At 39.5% G+C, this 25,530-nt stretch overlaps 2 protein-coding genes across 2 annotated transcripts in view; both read right to left on the reverse strand.

Moving 5' to 3' along the window:
- Positions 1-2,804: 2,804 nt before the first annotated feature.
- Positions 2,805-7,723, reverse strand: LOC135156113 (uncharacterized). Its single transcript, XM_064107376.1, has 2 exons — positions 7,665-7,723; positions 2,805-6,670 (listed from the first exon to the last, which is right to left on the reverse strand). The coding sequence occupies exon 2, from the start codon at positions 6,623-6,625 to the stop codon at positions 5,231-5,233; it is 1,395 nt and encodes a 464-aa protein (XP_063963446.1). The 5' UTR covers positions 6,626-6,670; positions 7,665-7,723; the 3' UTR covers positions 2,805-5,230.
- A 449-nt stretch (positions 7,724-8,172) lies between these two features.
- Positions 8,173-25,530, reverse strand: part of LOC129272357 (BRD4-interacting chromatin-remodeling complex-associated protein-like) — a 29,680-nt gene continuing 12,322 nt past the window's right edge. The window contains exons 6-13 of the mRNA XM_064107375.1: positions 25,181-25,483; positions 23,996-24,109; positions 22,113-22,325; positions 20,580-20,762; positions 18,614-18,760; positions 17,883-18,063; positions 16,576-16,754; positions 8,173-12,387 (exon numbers count right to left, since the gene is read on the reverse strand). Of these exons, the coding sequence (XP_063963445.1) occupies positions 9,793-12,387; positions 16,576-16,754; positions 17,883-18,063; positions 18,614-18,760; positions 20,580-20,762; positions 22,113-22,325; positions 23,996-24,109; positions 25,181-25,483 (3,915 nt within the window). The 3' untranslated portion in view covers positions 8,173-9,792. The remainder of the gene's footprint in view (positions 12,388-16,575; positions 16,755-17,882; positions 18,064-18,613; positions 18,761-20,579; positions 20,763-22,112; positions 22,326-23,995; positions 24,110-25,180; positions 25,484-25,530) is intronic.

Consider the following 25,530-nt stretch of genomic DNA (forward strand, 5'->3'; position numbering starts at 1 on the left):
TAATATAATATCATTTATCAATCAAACATTAAAACAAGGGTCTTTAAGATATCACGTTTGTGACAAAAAAATACACCCAGTTTCATTCAGGTGTGATTTGTTTTCATTGAAATCTATATAGATTTAGGAATAATTTGAGTTTGAGCATATTTTTGTAAGGCCCTCTATTGTTGGAAAGTTTCTGGAAAGATTCTCTTTTTAATCAGAAAAAAACTAATTTCAAGAATTCAATTGAGTTTTGGGCCAAGGGATATTTTGTATCATTAATTCAGATTCAAGTTGGCCTAGCCTACTGTATTAAAAACTGAGTGCAAAAAAATCTAACAAGTGATGGAATCACTTGAGTGACGCTGTCATCAACTCAACATCGACAAGCTCATTCAAGAAGGCCATTGACAGAGCTTTCTAATCCTCACCCCGCCCTCTCTCACCCGATGCGTTTATGCCCAGGAGGGCCCTGCATCGTATACATCCAGATCCAGAACATTTATTTATCATTTATAATTATATCAAGTCTATCATATGCATCAAAATAAGCCAAACATTGTCATCTTATTCATGTTTATATTTTACCACACAGGAGTAGTGACTGAGGACAAGGTTATATCATAACCTTTATTAGATAAGTGCTTGTTGGCATAAGAAAGCATATTTTCAGCCATGACAAAAACGGAGCCGAAGTAATACGGCGGAATACGCCCGACCCGCACCCACCACTGCACTTGCGGTGCGCCGATGAGACTGGGAGGCTGAGGCGCTGCAACTCGGGCGCCGGGAGTTTAGGCAAGCGAAGCAAGTAGATTTGGCGTTCGGCTCCGATGGATCAACTTGACTCGAAAGTTGATAATTGCCGCTTTCTTTCTCACAAATTTGACAATTATTCGAAAAAATAAAGTACAGATCAATTTAACATTGCGTAGGGATAAACTTGAGTAACTGCGGCAGAGCCTCCCGATGTGCACGGCGCGGCCGATCGGCCGGGTAAGCAGGCGCCGGTAAGCAGACTCATCAATGATATTACCAACACACTCTAGACACCAGTACACGACTCATTCACTAACTCATTCCACAATACAAAATCATCCGGCGAAAAGAGCAAAACCTCGAATAAAAAGTGAAATTATCTTACTAAATCACCATATTTCGCGTCAAAAATATCACCATCCTTAATTCTATACATCGTAGTTAGGAAACAAGGGGTCTAAAAAAGTGAATTTTTCACGGTTTTTCCGATGTTCGTGGATTTTGAAAACGTGTCCTCACTGAAAACTGGCACTTTCGCGAGCCGATGTCAGCCGCCATTTTGTTCCGGAAGTCAACGCTAATATCGGCCGCGCCGCTGTGGCCGCTGCTCGTAATTTTCACATGCAATTGCAATGGAACTGTGCACTTAGCACTTAGCCGTGCGCCCCAGTTGTTTATGCGTTAGTCGTATGTTACAGCCGCTTATGCGTTAGTCGCATCATACAGCCGTTTCAATAATTTCAACACTATATTGATTGACCTAAAAATCGGAATTTTGGTTTAAAAATTCGGAATTCGGAATGGAGGCTAAAAAATCGGTATAATTCCGCCAAAATCGGAATGGTTGGCAGGTATGTGCAAGTCAGGCGCCATGTTCGGGTTCGGTTCGGTTCGGCAAGGTTCGGCAGAAATTTGCCGAACATTGGTTCGGTTCGGGGTTCGGTAATGATAGACTGATAAAGCTATAGTTCATTCAGGTATACGTAGCGTACCGGTAGACAATTTGTACTTGATTGACTGCATGTGCTCGCGTGTACCTCTGTCACATCAAACCATTTTATCTCTATCTTGTTGACATGAAACTATGAAAGTTATAGCGCTCAACGAATCAACTGTTATCTCGAATTTGATTATCTGATGACAGATTTATTGGATAACTCACAGTTCTAAAATGGCGACTCTTCCTAGTCGTCCATACCTGGAACACTTCCCTGCCTGGACTGCTCGCACTCGATCGTACCAGCTAGGCCAGCGCATGCAGTCCGATCCCCTGTAGCGCTTAGCGGGACTCTGAGCTCATGAATATTTATATATACAGTCCGGCCAAACGTGATTGGCAATTGCATCACATACGAGGCGGCCAGCGCCAGTGAACTGAACTGTAGGCATAGTAGGGCCAGGGGCGTGTCGAAGAAAGCGTGCTTATGTAATGCGCCTTTCGCTAATTGGCTCGATGGGTGAACTAAACCACCAATCGCATGTCGCTGATTGTCGCATCGGCATATACAGCCACGTGCTTTGTCTGCTCGCGAAACTCAGCTCACTGATTGAAGAGCAATTCCCGAGATTTCTATGATTTCATTGGTCAGATTTCATTCGACCATGAACATACAGACCAAGTGGGATGCAAAGTTTTACGACTGTAATGGGACAGGGGGAGTAGAGTGATCATCGAATTGTTTATGGTTAATTTGAGAAGTTGATAAGAAAGGGAAAAAAAAGTAAAGATTGGGGGTCATTTTCCCCCAAGAGATGAATGTTTCCGCATGGCTTTATCTTCATTCAACTTGTCAACGAGGGGAAGGGGATCTTGCTATATGCTATACCGTAATCATTCATGAGTGTTTGATTTTTATTTTCATCTGATTGTTAATAATAAAAAAGATAACTTCACCTCATCTCATTTCTATATTATTTGTTTTGCGTCTCTCCTTTCCATCTCTAACAGTCACTCACTTTATTTCCCACTTTCACTGGATCTCTCGTTTTCAAAACTCTTTACTTCTTTCTAAAATCATGAAAACTAGACAGTAGCGAGCCGACACCTCAATAATAATGTCAATCACCTCAATCAGATCTTTATTTTCCGCCGCAACAATACACGAGTTACGATCTTAATCACATCGTATCGTAATTCGTAATATTAATGGTACTTCATCTTTCACTTTCAGTTTATTGAGCTCGTTCATTCAAAATACTTTGAAGATTTTCAAACAAGAATCTTGTTCGCCACCTAAAAACAACAATATTTTAGATAATTAGATTTAACCAATGAACACTCATACAGTTTTGGTTTTCTTTACCATGCTTCGGCGATTCGGCCACAGAGCGAGAGATGATGAAAGCCAGTAAAATGATTATAGCGCAAGCTCGGGCAACATCATTCATCGGATCTCCTTTCTTAATCAGGGCCGTAAAAACCACAATGTCAACATGAAAAAGAAAACAAAATCTAGTAACCGCAAAATAAGCGCATACTTCCAACATACAATTGCAAAGAAGATTAAATAGAGAATGCGCAAATATAATGATTAGAAAGGGTGTAAACTTATAAATTTATTAGCTGAAAGCCGTTTTTTTTTTTTTTGCCGAACTTCCGAACCAAGTCTTAGTGTTCGGTTCGGTTCTGTTTGGTTCGGAAGTGCCATGTTCGGCGAACTACCGTTCGGTTCGGCGGTTCGGCTACAGCACTAGTTAGAGTATATTTTGCATAGTAATTATGCATAAATTAGCATAATCAATTAATAGCAATTTGGATTAAAGTATTTTGTAGATTATGTCCCAGACAACCTGTGTGCCAATTTTTGGCGCAATCAACGGCCGAGATCCCAAGGGGGGACCTGGGAGCCCCCTCGGCCACATGATCTCCCAAAATACCTTGGCCTATGGTGCATAATATATTTGATTACTGTGCACATATTGCAGTATTGTGTGATAGCACTAATACTCTGGCATTAGCATTTCAAACCCTTGAGGAGGAATTGCAGTAAACCTTGACAAAGTTAACACCAGGCCATCTTCATCAGAATGAAGTTGATACTCTCACCCACTATCAATCAGCCCATGATCAGTCTTACTTCTGCTTTAGCCTGCTATTTTTAGCAAAAAAAAAGTCTATACTAAAAGGTCTACCCAAAGACTTGCACTCATTTCTAGAAGAGCCGGCCCGCTGAACCCAAAATTAGTGGAGTATTTTGTCAAGTGTCTAGATGGCAGTTGCATGTAAGCCCGATCCCATGTTTTCTTATCAAGTGTATCACATGCAGAGCTAATTAATAGAAATGCAGCCTACAGGGTTGATTTTGAATTTCAAACTATGGTCTGACTTCATCCTGATGAAGACACTGCAAACTGAGACTTGATCCTGCTGATCCACCTTGGAGCAGGCTATAGCAAATATATCAGCCCTAATTTTCACATCAGAACAACATTCTGAGATAGCAGTCTTTCAATTTAGTATGTTGACAAGTTATTGTTCAGTCAAAAGCATTATTTAAAACAGAAGCTTACAGTGAAAGAGGTGGTAACACATGACTTGCAGATGACCACCACACCCTTCTAGCATTTCTTTCACTTGCCTAAAATGAAGGTTTAGTGTCCTTCTTAATGACGCTCTGTTTTTCAGAATCTTTCCTATTTTTTAATGGCAAAATATCACACTTATATTGCCGCATACGTTTAAGGTTTCTGTTTTGAGTATCAATCCCTGTTATACAGTGCTTCCAAATATTTGTCTTCTCCTCTGGTTTCACAGGGCACACGTCAAAAACTGCTTCATAGACTGCAGCCATACGTTTCGGATCCATCTTTTCTGATTTACGACCACTTACATTCTTGTGAATCCTTTCCTCATCCATAAAAAGCATATTAACCAATCTTCGGGCAATGTTCCTATGATTTGGCACAAGTGGAAGCAACAACTTCTTGACATTGTCTGTAACACGTAAAACTTTCTCCCCTGAAGGTAATATTAACTCTTGCAAATGTTCCTCGATTTCAGCACTTGAAATGCATTTTTTTTTCCTTTGTCTAAGATAGAAACGCTCACGTAGTTTCCTTGACTCATCATTAATGGCTGTAATGCATCTTTTCCAAACCTCTATTTTTGATGATTCCTCTGTAGGGCACAGTTCAAAAACAACTTCTTTGATTGCAACCATTCTTTCAAAATCCATCTCTGACCCCATGTACCCTGTAACATCAGCTTCCATCCTCTCAGAATCCGTAAAAAGAGCATCTGCAAGTTTCTTTGCAATGAGGAGGCTATTTGGTGCAAATGGAAGGACTGAACTCTTTAAACCTTCAGTCACATAAACGGCATGTGAAGCTTGAGGGACATCATTGGAAACATTCAACAAGAATATGGAAGTTTTCCCCTTGGAACAAGATTTCTGGTTTACAGGCAGTTCACAGGCATCATGTTCTTTCATATCTGTTTCAGTTTCTTCAACATCACTTATGCTATTCTCACTCAATTTTGTATTGTTCATACTGTAGGGGGCAGAGGTTTGTCCTTGACAATGACATCTGATCGATCTGCAGAATGCTCAAGGGGTGACAGAATCGTCTTACGGCCACTAGGAGACTGATCACCAGACTTGGAACAAGGACCAGGTTCCTCTACGACATTCTCGTTTTCTCCAAAATCAGTTACTTCTTCCTCTGACATATCTTCATCTTTCATGCTGGATGTATGTAATCCTGTGACAGACTGGTCGTCTTCTTCAATCGCTGTCACAAATTCTTCCAGCTGACAGCAATCCTGATCATCCAACACAGCAACATTGGTATCATGCTCACGGTGTGACAGAATCGTCTTACAGCCATTAAGAGACTGATCAATAGACTTGGAACAAGGACCAGGTTCCTCTACGTCATTCTCATATTCTCCAAAATCAGTTACTTCTTCCTCTGACATATCTTCATCTTTCATGCTGGATGTTTGTAATCCTGTGACAGACTTGTCATCGTCTTCTTCAATTGCTGTCGCATATTCTTCCAGCTCACAGCAATCCTGATCATCCAGAACAGGAACATTGGTATCACCATGTGATTTAGCGTTTGATGTCATTGATGTGCCACACTTGGGGAGTTTGGTCGTTTGACCTTGGATCTCAGCTTGCTGACCGACATCAATTTCTTGTATATCTGTGCAGGCTATTTGTTGCTCAACCTCCTGCGTGCCACATAGAGTCTTTATCACAAACTGCTTCCAATCTTTCAGGTCTTTAATTTCTTTCTTATATTCTTGGATCTCAGTTTTATACCCCTCGATCTCTTTTTTGTAAGCTTCAATCTCCTTTGGATATTCCTGGATCTGGTCCTGACCATCCCAGCTGGATGTAGTAGATGACATAGGTGCTTGGATCTCACTTGCACAGCTTTTAGTCTCTGATGCAGGTCCCTTTGTCTTTTGATGACATTCTCGGCTGGACAAAGCGGATCCATTCTTGGAGCTTTGCAGAGTATTACCAATCCTTGCTTTAAGGTCGATGATGTCCTTCCTGTTTTGCTTGACCATCTCAAGTAGCTGATGATATTCCTCAGCAGGGACAATCACCACATGATTGGAATGAACTGTGACAGAAGGCTCCTTCGGCAAGTGCTGTTTGATGTATTGTGCATATGGAGCATTTCTTGGAGCATATGACTCAACATTATTATGGCCTACACTGCTGGTAGCAGGTAACTTCAAAGCGGATGATCGCCATGTATCCTTGCTTTTGTCGGTGTGAGTTTGATTTTCTCCCTGAGAGTTTTTGGTGGCAACGCTTTGGCTACAATGGCTAGTAGAGAGAGTATCCTCATAGGGTACTTCTTGTGTCTGTGTGTGTCCATTACTGACATCTTGGCTTTCATCTCGTTGGTGACAGGGTTCCATGCCAATGCCAACAGAAGACTCATTTCAAGAAGATTGGCAAATAGGCTGAATAGAGACAGAAACGGAGAGGCCTGTAAGTATACGTACATTTACGGTTTATCGCAATGCTTCACAGGATGGAATTCTAGTGCTCTAGGACACAATGTGATAATCAGAACTGCCCTCACAGTAAGCCCACAAGAAGGCAAAGGTAATTTCTTCAGGATGGCCTTAGAACGATTCTTGGCAATATGGAAATTATTAGGAAACTGAGGTAGGCACCGAGGCAATCCTTGAGTTAGCGTAAGCCCCACATCAGAACACTGCAATAACCATAGCATTTTGTTTTTTTCTGTTATTGGTATAAAACTATTTTCAAAAATTTGTTAAAAAAACAATTGGTAATTTTTGTATTGTATAACGATGATTTCTATTGTTAGATATTCAGGGAAACAACGAGCACATTGTGAGACTAGTTGAAGGGAGACCATAAATGTTTTTTTATTATACCTTGCTTTGCATTGCACTAGAATTCCTTCCCATAAGGCCTTGTGATAGGCGAACCATAAAGGCACGTAATAAAGAACCATTCCCAGTCTCAATTCATGCACTTCAAAGATGAACTTACATGTAGTACCACAAAGATTAATAGAACTCAGCCTTCGAAAATGGCAACTCAAGATTATGTTATTTTCATTGTGAATACCAATTATCAGACATATCAGTCAGTTTTCCTCTAATCTTCAGATTTTTATACTTTCAATTATTCTGTATTCACAGGTTTCCAATCTTGACATCACAGTCACAACACCATCATCATCAACACAATCAGCATCACGTACAAAGAACAAGACAGCAATGAGTCGATTCTCATCTAGAGTCAGACATTCTTATCTATTTTCGGCAGAAGAAATTAATACTTTTTAATAAAATGATGTGCTCTTTGGAAATAGAATAAAATTCTCACAGTCAGTAATCCAATTTGTTGAAATCAAGCAGCAATTTAGTTTCATCTTAGTTATAAAGGAGAAATTGAATAAAAATTAGTTTTTTGACATACTAGCAATATCCTCATGTCTTGTGCTCAGGTTGCCCAACTTGCTTTAGAGTTTGTGAAGATCTGCAATTTGAGATAATGCCCCTGATCAAAGTTCACAGGTAGGAATCAGTTTGTTACTGTTGTCTTGAAGTGCCATATCGATGCACTTTTTAAAGTGCCAACAGTACGCTGTCTAATGTACCAGTAAGATCACCTGCAGCTCAGAAGAATGTGTCATAGATTTAAAAAGAAAATGAATCGACTCAGAACCATAATGAAAGATGAAGTGATACAAGAAAGATAGCTCCCTTATGCAGACATACTACACAAATGACAGCACCTTTTCAAATTACCATAAGCATGCCACATAATATTATGCACGCAGTATCTAATAAATTTCCCTATTTCTGCAAACTTGTATAACTATAGCTGAGTGAAGTCAGAATGGAGTTGATTACAATTTAACTTTTCAAAAATGGTGAAAGGGGTTTTCATTGAAAGCAATACACATGAAAAAAAGCAGAAAATATTCTGAAGCAAAACATTTTTATTCAAGCAAGACAAACAAAACAGGTAAATTTTAATAATACTTGAAAAACTGGAAACTTTCATCCCCTAACATCATTCCATATACAGTACCATTATGATTTAAAATGTTCATGCACAAATGGAAAAAAAACTATTAGTCAAACACAACAAATCTTAAATATTTTTGTCAAGATCGTGTTTGACATTACAGTGCGACAATGCAAGTAAATTTCACTCACTCTCACATAATGGCGAATATTGGATATTCCTTATGTATTGTGCATTTCTTGGAGCATATGACTCAACATTATTATGGCCTACACTCCTGGTAGCATGGAACTTCAAAGCGGATGTTTGCCATGTATCCTTGCTTATTAAAATTCAGATGAATAATAAAAGGCAATTTAAAGTATGCCATACAATGTCACCATCACCATTATTCACTAGTACAACCATAGTCGCCTTCAGGGCTGATGACTGTCCTCATTTAAGAAAGATTATTGTGTTTTCGTGGGGAATTAGGGCGGTGCTGCACCAGCCCGAGTTTGCTCAATCTCAAGATTTTAGCCCGATCGGCCCTCTTTACGATTAATATCGAGATTCAAGAAACCCCATCTCCACCAGCGCAAGAAGAGCAATTCGTGCTCGAGAGAGGCATCGCTGCATAATGGTCTGATGCCATGAATAAGTAATCCCGAGTCATATCTCGAATGCATCTGCACCTGTGAATAAGCGGGATGATTTGTAAATAACTGTGCTATTTTGCAAGTAGACTTGGGATTGCAATCTCGAGATTTATCCAGTGAACTATCGCAGTGATTGCATCTCCATTACAAATAATCTCGAGATTGTTCAGATTGGGATAATTTGCCGGATCAGAAATAGCATGATAATTTGAAAATTCAGGCTGGTGCAGACGGCCCTTTAGACACCATGTGGATGAACAGCAGAGGTTATGTAATGGCACTAGAAATTGCCTCAAGGTAAACTCATCATCTCACTCTTCCCTGACCTGTCACTTACCCTGGGCTATCAAGCAGGCTTGGCCAAATAATTTTTTAGTGGAACGTTGGGTTTGCCCCGCCCCCACCCCCCCCCCCCCCCCCCTCCGATGTCTCTTTTACCTCTATAGGCATTTCATGACAGCTGACACTCAACTGACTTCGAAGTCATCTCTCATTATCATCATCATTATCTATAACTTAAAATTATGATTGCTGCTCTATGACAACTCTAAAATATCTTTTTTAATCAATGAAAGGAACAACTATGGTATCCTATCATTTTCAGGTTCAATCACTTAATTTGATATTGCAGACAAAATTGAATCTACAGTGTGTTAGGGCTGCAGTGCACACTACATGTACATGTATGTCAAAATACCACGACAATGTATATACATGTAGATGATACTAGCTTCATTTCATATCTCATATCATAAGCAATTAATTTTTCAGGCAATAAATAGGCCTTGGAATGCAATAAAATTGTTTCCTATCTTTAAATGTTTGGTTTTTTCAGAGATAAACATCAAAAAGAATGTTCTGATGTGATTTGGGAGATATGGGAGGGGGGTGAACACAAAGTACGGATTACAAGTTTTATTGAGAATAAAACAATTTTAAGTGGACTTGAACTTCTTGCACTTCAATATCCTACCATACCCATCGATGGCAACCCTACATTTTTTCAATGCATCTTTACGTTCACTCTCAGGAATTCCCCACAGAGCTGGCACATGTTTGTATATGAACCCTAGACGCACCGGATCCAAGGCAGCCTTACCGTTCCTTCCACTGCAGTTACTCATTTTACACTCATCCGCAGTGAAAAGTTCCCTCGCGACCCTTACAGCAAAGTTTTTTAACGAACAACTAGATGCTTGCACTCGTAAGAGCTCGGCATCTGTCAACAGTGGAGTTGTATCAGCAGGCGAAACAAGTGTTGGTGCTGATGGAATGGACGCAGAAGAATTGGGAGTGGGCTTTGGAGCAGGCATGCTGGATAGTTCAATTGGTGTTGTGGATGGTTGAGCATGTATTGGTTGACCTGGCAATGCTGCTGGTGGAGCTGTTGGTGCTGATGGCACAGAACCTCTTGGTACAGGTGAAGCATAAGGTGTTGGTGGTTGAGCCGGACTTTGTGCAGTTGGAGTGTGAACTGGTGTCGGTTGAGCATTTGTTGGTACTGGTAGGGCATTAGCTGGTACAAGTGGAGCATTTGCTGGTGCTGGTAGAGCATCTGATGGTACAGATGGTGTATTTGTTGGTGCTTGTGGAGCATATGTTGGTACAGTTAAAGCATGAGAAGTTGTTGCTAGTTGAGCCTGACTATGTGCAAGTGGAATGTGCACTGGTGTTGGTTGAGCATATATTGGTGTTGGTTGAGCATATATTGGTGTTGGTTGAGCATATGTTGGTGCTGGTTGAGCATTTGCAGGTGTTGGAGCATTTGCTGCTACTGGTCGAGCATTTGCCGGTACTGGCTGAGCATTAGCTGGTACAAGTGGAGCATTTGCTGGTGCTGGTGGAGCATCTGATGGTACAGATGATGTATTTGTTGGTGCTTGTGGAGCATATGTTGGTACAGTTAAAGCATGAGAAGTTGTTGCTAGTTGAGCCAGACTATTTGCAAGTGGAATGTGAGCTGGTGTTGGTTGAGCATATATTGGTGTTGGTTGAGCATATGTTGGTGCTGGTTGAGCATTTGCAGGTGTTGGAGCATTTGCTGCTACTGGTGGAGCATTTGCAGGTGTTGGAGCATTTGCTGCTACTGGTCGAGCATTTGCTGCTACTGGCTGAGCATTTGCTGGTGCTGGTGGAGCATCTGATGGTACAGATGGTGTATTTGTTGGTGCTTGTGGAGCATATGTTTGTACAGTTAAAGCCTGAGAAGTTGTTGCTAGTTGAGCCAGACTATGTGCAAGTGGAATGTGCACTGGTGTTGGTTGAGCATATATTGGTGTTGGTTGAGCATATGTTGGTGCTGGTTGAGCATTTGCGGGTGTTGGAGCATTTACTGCTACTGGTGGAGCATTTGCAGGTGTTGGAGCATTTGCTGCTACTGGTGGAGCATTTGCTGCTAATGGTCGAGCATTTGCTGGTACTGGTTGAGCATTTGCCGGTACAAGTGGAGCATTTGCTGGTAATGGTAGAGCTTCTGGTGTAACTGATAGTGCATTTGTTGGTGCTTGTGGAGCATATGTTGGTAAATTTGAAGCATAAGAATTTGTTGCTAGTTGAGCCAGACTATGTGCAGGTCGAAGGTGCACTGGTGCAGGTTGAGTATTTGGTGGTGGTGGAGGAGCAATTGCTGGTACTGGTGAACAATCTGTTGGTACTGACGGAGTATTTGTGAGAGCTGGTGCAGAATATGTTATTGTTGCTGGAGCATTCATTTGAGCTGGTGGAGTATATGATGCTGCTGATGGTGTAATTGTTGGTGCTTGTGGAGCATATGGTAGTACATGTAAAGCATAATAAGTTGTTGCTGGTTGAGCCGGAGTATGTGCGAGTGAAGCGTACTCTGGTATTGGTTGAGCATGTGTTAGTGCTGGTGGAGTGTTTGATAATGCTGATAGAGCATTCGCTGGTACTGGTCTAGCATTTGCTGGTGCCGGTGGAGCATTTGAGGTTGCTGGTGGAGCATATGCTGGTGCTGGTGGAGCATATAGCGCTGCTGGAGCGCTTGGTCGAGCTTCTGGAGTATAAGTTGGTCCTTGTGGAGCATATCTTTTTCCTGATTGAACATTTGTTGGTGCTGCCGGAGGATACATCACTGCTCCTGGTGGAGCTGACACCGTTACTGGTGGAGCAGATGCTGGTACTTGTGTAACAGGCCTTGCCGTTGTTAGAGCTGCTGATATTACTGATGGTGCATAATCTGTAACTGCAGGTGGAGCATGATATGTTGATGCGTGTCGCAAAGGTGTAAACACCGGTGGAGCAGATAATGTTGCTTCATTGGTAATAGATGGTACATGTACTTGTGCGGTAGATGTTGGTGCTGGCAGAGCATATGTTTGTGTTGATATGGAAGGCTTTGGTGCTTGTGGTGTGCAAGTGAGTGCTGGAGTGGCAGATGTTGGTGCTGGTGGTGGAGTGGGTAATGGGAAGCGTTCTACTATCGTCCTCCGCAGTAACCTCATCTCCTCAATGATGCATTCTAGTAGAACTTCTTGAGATGATGTGCCATCTCCCCAATATCTGATATCATCCTATAAAGTGTGAGTCAGACAGAATATCAACACTAAGAATATTGCTTTTGTATTCTAAAAAGCAGTTAATAAGGGAAAGATATCAAAACATGTAAGGTATTCAAACCCGTGTCATTTGCTTCTTTTGTGGGGGGGGGGGTGGGTGTACAAGATACACTGATATTTGCAATCATTGAAAAAGAGCTCACACAATTTACCAATGAAAGTTAACTTTCCAACGACTCACACAATATAGGAGATATATTTCTGATAGAAACCATGAGTGTTGTTTATCATTACAGAAAGTCAATATAGGGATGAGTCTATCAGGAACCAATTATTCTATTTGGTTATGTTATGACAGTATTCTTTTATAACACTCTACATTGTATGTTAACATCTTCACTTTCAATCACTCTCTCTATCTCTCTCTTTCTCTGTTTCTGTCTCAGTCTGTCTTCGTCTCTGTCTCTCCGTCTCTTTCTTTCTCACTCTCTCTCTCTCTCTGTAGCCTCAGAAGACACAATGAGCCATCAATGACAAAGTCTCTATGATCAAATTCACACTCTAAAACACACACACTCTCTCTCTCTCTCTGTTATTAGCAATATTCATCATCAATTTACAGATATGGATATGAATTATGATACAAAAAGGTATCAGACAATACTCAGATATCTCCCCCCCCCCTCCCCTTCAGATTGAAGTAAATGAATGCAGTTTAACTATGCACTCTCTCCTCTCTGTCTTCCTAGTCTGCCTGTTTGTCTCACTCTCTCTCTCCTTCTTCATTAACTCTTGTGTCCAGCATAAAATTATTTATTGTATATTTCTCTCTGTGGTAGTTACTTCTAGAGTGCGAGGGCCGGAGAAAAGAATATTTCGACGATGCTGAAAATTGCTGTGACATATCTTCTTAAAATTAATAACAAAGCACATCTACACGATGTTGCTTCGCCAACATCATCACTACCAACTTCGACATCATCAATCATCGGTCACTGCAAGCACAACTTACCTTTTGAAGTCTACATCATCCTCTGTAAAACATGCTTTTAACATCATCAATAAATTATTCAATCACTCAAGCACTGTCACACTTATCACATACACCACACAAACAAATCTGACAGTTGGCAACACATCTGAAACATGAGTATTGATTGACAAACCGGAAATTCGGCTAACACAAATACAACAGCAATGTTCATATCAAACACATTTGCAATCCAGTGCAGAGTCGCTCGCTTTGTCAACAAATCAGAATTTGCAACACAAAAATATTGCAGATTTCAATCACTCCCAAATTTCATAAAGCATTCAAGCACGCACACACTTCCGATCATACCTACATGTACAATAGACACACACAATTTAAGCAGACTTCAGCAACTTAAAAAAATATTGGATGATCAAGACACACTTGCCTTTGTAAGTCTCGGGAAACCAGATTAATTTTAATTGAAATTATTAGACAATCCAGTAGATAAAACACCAAGAACAGCTTGAATATATCTTGATCAAATAATTCAAAGAAAGAAGGGAAATTCATTCATCTTTTTTTTTTAACTTTGTAATTGGAGATAACATATTTTTAAATTGCAAGAATCTGTAATAAATTAAATTAATAGAACCTTTGTTGTCTTATATTAATTGATTATCCTTACTTTAATAGCAGGGTATAGTATTAAGGACTGTACTGTTTATTTTCAACCTTTCATGTGTGAAGCTGTTACTTTTCTCTTTTGGTCGCCATGGACCTTGTGGCAGGGAACTGTAGTCCTATGCTTCTGAAGATATTTCAATATTTAGTTGAAATAGTGAGCAAGTACAGAGAATCCCCCCCCCAAAAAAAAAGAAGACTTTTTACTACTTCGATTTCCTGTTAATTAGCCCTAAATAAATAAATAATAATAACATGAAAAATAAACTAATTAATAAATACAAAATAAATTTTATTTTAAAAACTAACGAAAATCATAAATAATGGGAAAATCAAAGTTTTCAATGGAATATATCAGCATGAAGAATAGGAAAGACTGCATTGATAGATTTTTTATTGGTTTGCTGAATTACTTTGAAGGCAAGTGATCTTTGAAGCATCCTTCAATCACATACACAGACGAGACAAATAGCGTATTCTAGCCTGTATTCTTGAAATCTGTCAAACGTAAATTCATGTAAAATTTTATGTCCCTATTACATTTGTGTATTTAAAGAATTTTATTCTATCGTATTTCAGCTTTTGAAAAGGGAATTGGCTGTGTCACACTTCAACCAGTATACAGCTAGTTGGACATTACTGTCAAAATGCAATTTGGAGAAAAGAAAAATATTGCAACTTTTAAGGATGAAGTATTTTTGCAAAGAGGCCTAAACTTTGAAGATGAAGGTATTTAATAAGTACGTTGATTCTGTTTTTTGTTGCTCTTTGTTCAAAAAGTTCATAACAGGAATGACAAAGCAAATAAATCATTTCACCAAATTGGAAAACCTGGGCCATGTCTTACAAAGATTTACAATTGATCCGATCAGTCCTAACTATGGAAAGCCAGCAACGTCAGCATCTTATAAATGCATGTTTGTTCAAAATATCTTCTAGATATAATGTATATTCATAAATTCATTGTTTTCTTGACAATTTGGAGTTTTCCCCTTTGTTTACAAAGGACATTTTGCAAATTTCCTGTAGAAAAAATTATGACACCAATGGCTTTCCATAGAGTTATGATTGATTGGATCAGTCGTAACTCTTTGTAAGACGGGGCCCTGAACAGCCTTTCTAATCTTTGCTGATTTCATGAATACAGGCTCTAGGGACAGTGATTTTCCGCGATCGCGGAAAACGGACGGAATATACGGAAAGGGCCTTTTGAAACGGAAAATGGCATTTCAAACAGAAAATCACGGAAAACGTATTTTCCCTCAAAATACACAGAATAGCAACAGAAATTACTCCAAAATCACAACAAAATGAGAATATTAAATGGCCCAAAAAACCCAGAAAACACGATCTCACTTCGCTACTATCATGACAATTCACACATCGTGACTGCACTCGACATCAGCACACTCGATTGTACCCCGCACCGTACCCGTACCCGGCCGGCCGGGTTGGGCTTCACATGCACACATGTGTCGTTCAACTACATGTACACAGTTGTGTGTTGCTGCCCTCTACGTTTGAAGATGTAACAGCACGATATCATGGTCTTAAAATCCAAGATGGCGGATTGGGAAAAGACGTTGACTGATGATAAAGATGTCCAAAAAACCCCAAAATTATCGATGAAATATCATTTCACCTTGAAATAATGCTAATAATATGAAAGGTGAGGATGTATGCATGCAAAATGGGTGTGTTAAAATATTTTATTCACCCGCATAGATCCGATTAGAACGGATTTTATTGTGTTGTTGGTACAGTAGCAGATACAAATTTTGACCAGTGCGAGTGTGCATGTAAATGTGTAAACGGAATTGTCACTTTTCCGTGTGTACAAAGTCTATGGGGAAACGGAATTTCCGTTTTCTGACATGCTGAAACGGAATTTGAGATTTTCTGAAACGGAAAAGGCAATTTTTTGAAACGGAAAATCACTGTCCCTAAGGCTCAATACACTACACCAGGGGCCTGCTTCATAAAGAGTTGTCAACAATTGTAACTTTGCCATTATGACAAATAACATGGAAACCTTGATTTTAATTGGCTGTTGAGCCATGTTACCATGGTAGTTGCCATCATAACAGAGCTTAATTGCTAAACTTTTTATGAAATACACCCCAGAGCTGCCAACATTTGGAAGAGTAAATTATTATTCTCTACATCCGTAAAATATTTTCCCTTTGCAATTGACCCTATCTTTACAATTTCATTATTCTAGAGGAATCTGAACAGAAAAAAATGTACAAATACTTTGCTTTACAAGCTACAATGCAGTCTACTTCTAAAACTATACTAGATTCTAGTCATTCCACCGTTTGCATACGTGTTTGCATGTATCATTTTATGTATCAATATGAAAGTAGCTCTAGCCCCCCCCCTTTCTTTCCTCTTTGCGGCATTTTATTTAAGATGCCCTTTTGAACTTCCATGGTCCTTTATATTCTAACATAGACTAAGTTTTCCTTACGGTTGGCAGCTCTGCAACACTGATCACCACACACACACAGCAAACAAATCAAGACAAAATGGAAGCAGGATCCTACCTTGCCAGGCTCGAAAGATTCCTGCTCTCTCCTACTATCTTTCCTGAGGGATAGAGACAGCTTCTTGCTCTCAGGGTTGTGCGTCCTGACGACCTGGCACTTGAGAACTTGACCAACGTAGAAGTTATCTGCAGGAGAGGCGCTGTCGTCTATCCCTAACTCTGCCCTGGGGATGATGCCTATCAGGACAAAAGATGAACATATAATCCTTTGTTCTATCTTTGCATTTTTTATCATCAATTCATTATATTTCGACGTAAATTTTGTGAATAGTCATTTTGTAAGTAACTTAGGTCACCCTCTGCATTCAATATTCACGTTTATGAAATGGATATAGGGATATAGGGGTGTCGTCATCTAGTGGTTATGACTCTCGTCTTTCAATCTGAGAGATGTGGGTTTGATTCCTAGCCATGGCATGTTTTCCTTCAGAAAGAAATTTTCCCACACTGTGCAGCACTCAACCAAGGCGAGGTGAATGGGTACCCGGTAGGAAGAAATTCCTTGAATCCTTGAGCGTCTATAGGTAGCCGAGCTAAAGCCGGGGTCATAGTAGGGCCTGCTGGGAGAACAGTTTTCAGAAATGAAGTGGCTACCCCGGGTAAAGATACCATTCTTATTATGGTATTTGTGCAGTAAAATAGGAATTTTGAATTTGACATATGAAGTTTGATTTTGAATATATCCCAACTGGTTTTAAGATGGGCCCTGAGGAGCATTTCAGGAAACAAATAATCAGAGAGTCACACCGACTATTGTTCAAAGCTACCAAACCCTTGCATCTGATTGGCTCTGAGCAAACTTGTGTGTGAACATTACTGACCATGTTTCATGAAACACTCCCCTGTGCATGCTCACAACCGATCATTTGCTTAAGCCCGGAGCACACTATGCGATTTGTTTCGATCCGATTTTCAAAGAAATTGTAATAACATTTGACATGGACATTCCTACCGATAAAATCTTAGCGATCAGAGTTCAGAATAGTGGTAGGACTATGGAAATTTGGGTCTAGTTCTGGCCTCCCTGTAGGAATAAAAGCAAACTAATATCCAAAGCGTAATGACATCATCATCGGCAGCGCCTTGAAGCCGATTTGTACTTTACTCTGACCACAGCCCACAGGGCTTGCCGCAAAGCAAAATTATGATTTCATTATTCCTAACATTACGCCAAACTTCATATGAAATAATTTTCACTTATTGGAACTTTCACATTTTAATGCAAAATGCGATTTATTGAAAAATCGCATTGCATCATATCGCAGTGTGCGCTGGGCTTTAGAATCCACTCCACCAATCTCTCACCTTTGACATCATTGTAGAAGGACACGATGCAGCCAAAGTCCTTGACAGCCACGACGCAGCCGTGCACCCACATGCCCACCTTGGGCTGTGAGTAAGAGGCAAGGATCGGCAGACTGGATTTCACCATGGTCTTCTTGTGAGTGAGGAGGACGCGCCTCTTGGAGGGTTCAACAAGGAGCACCTGGGGATGAAAGGGTTGGAATTAGTATTGATCAGGGGTTCTCAGAAACAAGTGCATGGTATGATGAAGAGGAGGAGGAGGATGACGATGATGATGCTGGTGGTATTGGTGATGGTGAAGATGCAGAAACAACTGCATGGTACAATGATGAAGAGGAAAATGACGATGAGGAGTAGGATGGAGAATGACAATGATGTTGGTGGTAATGTTGATGTTGAAGATGCAGCAACAACTTCATGGTATGATGAGGAGAGCGACGATGAAGAAGCTGGTTGTGATGATGGTGAAAATTATGATAGTGGTGATGGTGATGATGATGATGATGAAGATGACAACGGTGATGCAGAAAATGATGGTAGTGACACTGATGATGAAAAAATAATGTTTGAGGATTATCTGCAGTATACACTCAGACTCTCAACCAAAAATACTCAGGATACTTATCATCAAACTAACTTGGAGAATACCATGTAGAATAATCTATACCTCCTATTCAACTTCTAGTATATAATACTAATAAATATACTTGGGAAAAATGAGGATTACTTACCCTTAATTCTATTTCTGACCCAACAGTGAACCTTTCTTGTGGTTTCTGAACAGGAATATCAGCCAGATGGGTTCTTGGAACAAAGCCATGGATCCGATCCTGAATCTTAACAGCTACACCTCTCGGCATCACCGACTCAATCACTCCCTGCAAAGCAGAACAAATCAGTAACATCAGTTTGTAGGTAGGTTATGAGAGAGTGTGCAGATAATGTGGTTTAGCAAAGGAAAGTGGACAATGCATAAATGCAGTGATAACTTTAATAATACTAATAGCTGGAATTATGAAGCTCTTTTTGACAGAGGATACAAAGCGCTGCTATATTACCCCGGGTTTAGCTCGAGCTACCATCACTGGCGCTCAGTGCATGCAAGGAATTACTCCTACTGGGTACCCATTCATCTCAACTGGGTCGAGTGCAGCACAGTGTGGATAAATTTCTTGCTGAAGGAAAACACGCCATGGCTATGATTTGATCCCACGACCCTCTGTATTATGGGCAAGAGTCTGAACCACTCGACCAATATGCACCCACACTGACTGACTGGATGAAATAGAAGTAAAACAAATTCATTGAAATTTAGAACGATCAGCAGTCATTTCCAAGGATCTTGTGCGAGAACTGCAACTCCCCCGCTTTGAGGTCAGTTTGAAAATCTCTCCTCTGCTTGGATATTTAATTTCTGGGATTTATTTCAATTGAGCCTGTCTTTATGCGCTTGTGCCAAGGATATTTGCCATATTGATGAATTGTGTCTTTCAAAAAATAGTACTGAACATCAAAATACAGAAACTGTTTGATGATTCAAATTTTGCAGTACAATTCACTTGATAATTTTTCTTTATCATATATTTCTAGCATTGAAAATACAATAGACATTGTTAATAATGTCCCAAAAAGCCCAAATGCATTAAAACATTTGAAATGAAAATACTTTCAATATACTGAAAAACTGGACCAGAATGCCTATAATCTCCAAAACATTTAGAATCTATAAAGGCCTCACGTGATTCATTACACATTGTACTACATGGTGTTAAAAACGGAATAAAATTGAGTACATATTGCTCTCCTAAATACATGTCGCTACAAGGAAAAACTTATAGCATGTTCATTTTGAAATCTATCTGCTTGTCTCTTACGACAGTTTGTGAAAGCAGTAACGATGAGAGCCAAGAAACCATCAGCTTACAAGTACTGTAAACACTGTTATTTTCGCGGTATTAATTTTTCGCGCTGGGTGGCTTCAAAACATATTCGCGGGTTCTTGAATACGTGCTGCACGCTCCATAATCACTAAGTAACTTCCTTCTTCCCCATCTGTGAATGGTTTTAATTAACATTTCAGCAACAAAATTGTATTTTCTGATCATAATTCTAGCTCTCAAGGCGGCGTAATTCAGCATTGTTTTGATCCAATCATGAGCTTTTGTGATATTTAGCACAACTTTCCTTTGCGGAGCGGACATCAGGGAAGGCAAAAAGGGGGCGGTGCTGGCCTGGTATGGACGGCCGAGCACCGGGTAAGGACCGGGGGAGAATACAGCTATTCAAAGCGCATGGGATCAATCAACAAACCTGGACGATCGACAAGACGTCTTCTTAAAACTAAACAGATCTAAACACTCACCAATCAAACAGCAAAAGCAACTTATATTTCAAGCAAATTCATAATCTAAATACCGATCCGCGACCGTTGAAAAAATGTTCACAATGGAACAATTCTCGCGATGCATATGATTTTGGAGCCTTCTATAGGTCAAATTATGAAGTCGCTTTGCCAAAATGATACATGCAACTGAACCGCGGTTCAAAACTTGCATTAAAATAGATGCTCATAAATTCGCGTGTTTTTCAATTCGCGCTCGCCGATCTTGCCGCGAAAATTTCCACACCGCAAAAATTTCCTCTTTTACATTAATAATGACCAGTGTCCAAATTAAATAAGGAAAACATGTTACCTACCGTGACCAGCATGCCTGGCTTGACATCGTTGATCCCAAGGAATGGCTTATCTAAGATGGACTGCCTCAAAGACACAATGGCCAGCCGATCAAAGAGGTTGAAGTTCAAGATACGACACCTGACCTTCTCCCCAATGCTCGCCGGACTGTGCCTCTTCTGTTTGTCATCACTGCCATGGGAATGCTAAAAATAGGATAGATCAATTATACATGGTTTTAACAAAATTCTCTGATAAAAGAGGAATTATGCTAAATAGTATCAAAGATACTACAAGGGGAAGATCGGACACTTCGACGGTTTTTTGAAACGCTCCCAAACGCTTGATAAACGCTCAGGGGAAGGACACCCACTAGCGTTGAGTAAGTAAACCATCGCACATAGGCACGCAGCCGAGTATAAAACATATGGGGAAAATGAGAGAGGGGACTTTGGAGAGGGCTCAAGGGTGGTGCATGGGAATAATTCCACCTTTTATTACCCAGAAACCTCTGAAATATATTCATCTTTAATTTAAGAAAAAAAAAAATTTAATGAAAAAAAATTTAAGATGTAAAAGTCGTCTATTCCTTCAACCCTTCACCATTTCTCTCATGTTTTGTACACAACCATCTCGCGATGAGCAAAGGTAAAAATGAGTCGTTGCTTACTCAATGCTGTAGGGCGCTCTTTCCGAGCGTTTCATTACACGGTCTATGTACTGTTCGATCTTCCCCCTGTAGTATCTTTGGTAGTATACATTGGTGGTTACTTCAAGCTTATAAGAATTCTCTCCAACAATCTACAATTATGGGGTATTGCAAGAATCTTACAATCAATTGCTAGTCAATTTTGGGTCAAAACTCAATCATAACTGCAGATTTGCGATTTGATTGCTGGTCGGCCATTTGCAAGAAGCAGTAATAAGCAATTTGCTCTGGTTATAATTGATATATATCAATTATAAACTGGAATCAGAAATTCGCAATGGATCACAAATATTTCATTGTAACACCCCCTAAGACTACAAAATATGGTAGTAACACCAAAATATTGTGACATTAAAATTTCATTGAATACACAATTGTGGGTTATGATATGATATATAAATATAGCCTATAGGGGCAATCACCTTTTTTAACAGCCGCCCGCAATCTGCTACTAACAATATCCAAGAAAATTTGGAAACTCAGCAGCCAAGGCTCCACACTTAACTTTTTTTTCTTGATGGCCCGATCGGACCACCAAAATCATCAATTTCATATTTTTGGTGGCCCACACAGCAAATTTGGTGGCCCTAAAACAATAGAAAACATTACAATTTATCAAAACTTGGCAGCCTGTCTGGGCCACCAAGTGTGGACTTTTACCGAATTCCGGTGGCTCAACTCTCAATGTAGGTTGCCCAGGCCACTGCTAATGTCGAGCCCTTAAAATAAAGAAATAGCCCCTAAAATTCAGCAGTTGGCCAAATAGGAGGTATAAAAATCCCCTGAAAAATAAAAATAATTTTCTACTCTGGTTTTTATGTACAAGGGTTCATCCACTCCTACTTACATAAACTATGCCTCTCATTTTTTTATTCAGCTGCACAATAAGATTCTCCTTCTCTTGGACTCGGACCACCAAGGCATCTTCAATGATGTCACCGGGTGAAAGGTCACGGATGAAGTCGGTGGTAAGGTCGAAGGACAACTTCTGATGAATTGGGTTCAGGCCGAGTCCGATGGACTTGGTGGTTGGACAGTTGTACAGAATAACGGCCGTGACCTAAGAAATCATAGGGAGAGGCAGAGAGCATTGAAATCTAATTGTATACAATTAGTATACATCATTAAGGGCATTTAGTTAGAATCACAGACACAAAGTATCTTGGAACAGTTCTCACTCATTACAACTGTTTGAAAGGTAACAAGTGTGGAAAATAGACCAGTTCGTAGTTACTTCATGGGCAATTTTGGTCAAATGACCTTTCATTTCTTTCATTATAAAAAGCAAATTTCAAAGCAAGATATTATGTAAGCATGCCTTACATAGCAGGGTGCAGAAATTGTAAAGAACAGGTCACTAGAATAGCACACGGATTTACACTCCATGAAGGTACTTGTAAAATGTTCTTGAACATTACATGAAACTTCTTATTTCATTTTGATATACATTTGATTATATCGACTGATTTCAACTGATTTGTTGCATTTCTTCTTTGAACGCATTTACATGCTGCTATAACAATGTACTTGGCCAGCTGTGAAATACCACTCGCTAGAGGACGCATTGATGTCTTTTGAGGATATAACGAAAAACACAATTCAAAAGAATATATGAACAATCAATACATCAAGTTGGTGCTTAGCTCATTAAATATTAAATGTCCATGTCACTTTTGGACAAATGGCCTCCTCCTGATCATGCACAGAATGGAACTCCAAACTGGCTTATTATTCTAATGCCCAAGCAGAATTGTGATGTGTGTATCGTATCTTTATAAGATAGTGACATGGATTCTTGTTATCTGAAGAACCATCCTCATCTCAAAGCCATAACTGTTCAATAGAACTAGTCATAAAGGGGTACTCCGGGCTGAAAATATTTATATCGAAATAAAAAGAGTAAAATTCACAGAGCAAAATGCTGAGAATTTCATCAAAATTGGATAACAAATGGCAAAGTTATTAAATTTTAAATGTCAGCAATATATTGTGAAAACAGTTATATGCACGTTGTCATGAATATTCTTTAGGTGGGCTGATGATATCACATCCCCACTTTCCTTTTTCTTATGTTATTTCATGAAATTATACTTGTTTCATTTTTTCATACAAGTGTGAATGATATGCCTCCCTTATAATGAAATGAAATAAGTTGCAGCAATGAATATGTAATGCACTAGATCACTTGTCATTGCATTTTTTGTTTTGGTTCTTTGGGGATATGACATCATCAATTGGCTCATTGAATATTCAAGAAGACATGCCTAGAACTGTTTCATCGGAATAATGCAAATCTTTAAAATGCCATAAGTTTGTTATACCTTTTCCGATTTCGATCATATTTTCAATGTTTTATTTGTCTGATACATTTGATTGAATCAACTGATTTCAACTGATTAGAAAGGGTCTGCAAAAAGACATCAAAATTTCAACCATTTTGATTGTAAACTAAACCCAACACCCAGACGCATTTGAGGACTCGTTGGATGTTTTTTCTGACAAAGACTGCTTTATCAGTTTAAAAGACAACTTTGACCATTAGCAAATTAAAATCATAGAATTTACAGATCTGACTTGCCAGATGACAGATGGTAATGATCCTTCTTCTTATCTAACAAGAAATAAAAAAAAATTGAAAGTTCATTCTCTTCGCATTGACTAAAGTACCGTTCATATTGCTGAAAGTAATGTGTGATGAAACTTCTTGTAGAACTTTGAGAGTAAACATACCTTCTGGCCGATTTCATACTTGGTGAGTTCGTCAGCAGTGTCCTTGAGATGTATAGGATCTACACAGCCCTTGTAGAGACCAAAGATGTCTGTGATCATAGAGTTTGGAAGAACCTAGGATTTCAAAGAAAAATGAAGTTTAGTCTTAGATTAATAATAGCATTTTTCTACTCAGATTCAATACTCGGATTCAATCAGTCATTCCCGCACACAATATATGCACATCCTCCACTCCCTGGGGAGTATTCCCATGATTTTGGAACTTAAGATTAATTTAAAATGAACACAATTTCCTTGTAATGCCCTTTCTACAACGCTGAGAATATGCTTTCACATGGGCTTAAAAAGATCATACCTCTTCCAATATCTTTAATAATTTAATTTTTCTTTGCAACATTTGTTTCATAAGAAAAATGTCCCAAAGTAAATGATGACACAACTTATTCGGTCTATTATTTCTTTTATAATTTCCTAAAAAGCGCCTTGAGCACTCTACAGAGTGGATTTGGCGCGATATAAGTCTAATTATTATTATTATTATTATTATTATATTTGCAGATACCCATAGATGAGTCAACCTTCCATAAGTCAAATGACTGACTAATTCGAGGCATGTTTCAGACCAAGGGTCCGTAACACAATCAATCGCTAAATCAATAGACCAATCAAGATAAATGTGTCATGCGCATTTGGTTCAAAATGTCGGCTAGGAACCAATGAGAAGTGTTCTTTCATATTTGCTGTTCATCGCCAAGCCTTGTGTTACGGGCCCCAAGGTACTGTCTTACAAAGAATTGCGATTGATCCAATGAACCACAACTATGTAAAGCCCACAACTTCAACATCTAAAATACACGTTTGTTTAGAATATTTGCTAGATATGATGTATATTCATATATTCTTTTCTTTTCTTGAAAATTCAGTGTTCTTCTCTTTGTTTATAAAGGACATTGTGCAAATTTCCTGAAGAAAAAAATTATGACATTGACGGATTTCCGTATACTTGAGGTTGATCGGATCAATCGTCACTCTTTGTAAGACAGGACCAAGAATATGCAAAAGAAGTGTTAATAACATCTTCTCAGTCAAATTTCTTCTGATTCAAACAAATTTCTGAGGTCCCAAGAGACTTGACTTAGGCAGAGTCACATGTAGAATAGATTCCCATCACCCAATCATAATCACCTTGGTAACCATGACATCCAGTCTCGTCCCTGGTATCAGAGAAGAAAACGTGGTATGCGTGGTCTTGGTAGCTTTAGAGGACTTTAACCTCTCCTGGTCAAATGTCAGAATGATGGACCTTCCATTGGACTTGACCGCCTTGACCAGGCACGTCACAAGCTTCCCGGCCTTCATGGCCTCACCCGTCCTGCCTTTGGCGCCCCTGGCCGCATCGTCCTTGGCCAGGAAAGCATTGGTGCCCTTGATGCCGAGGTTGATGGTGTAGCCGTGATCTTCGATACTGGAGATGCAGCCATGAAGGGTCTGAAAGGGTAAAATCATCAAAAGATTCATTACATTAATGGGATATT

Source organism: Lytechinus pictus, chromosome 12, assembly GCF_037042905.1.
Source record: "Lytechinus pictus isolate F3 Inbred chromosome 12, Lp3.0, whole genome shotgun sequence".
Classification (NCBI taxonomy): Eukaryota; Metazoa; Echinodermata; class Echinoidea; order Temnopleuroida; family Toxopneustidae; genus Lytechinus; species Lytechinus pictus.

What these genes read in the sequence shown, in the direction of transcription:
- LOC135156113 (XM_064107376.1), bottom strand. Translation starts at nt 6,625, where the DNA reads ATGGAACCCTGTCACCAACGAGATGAAAGCCAAGATGTCAGTAATGGA.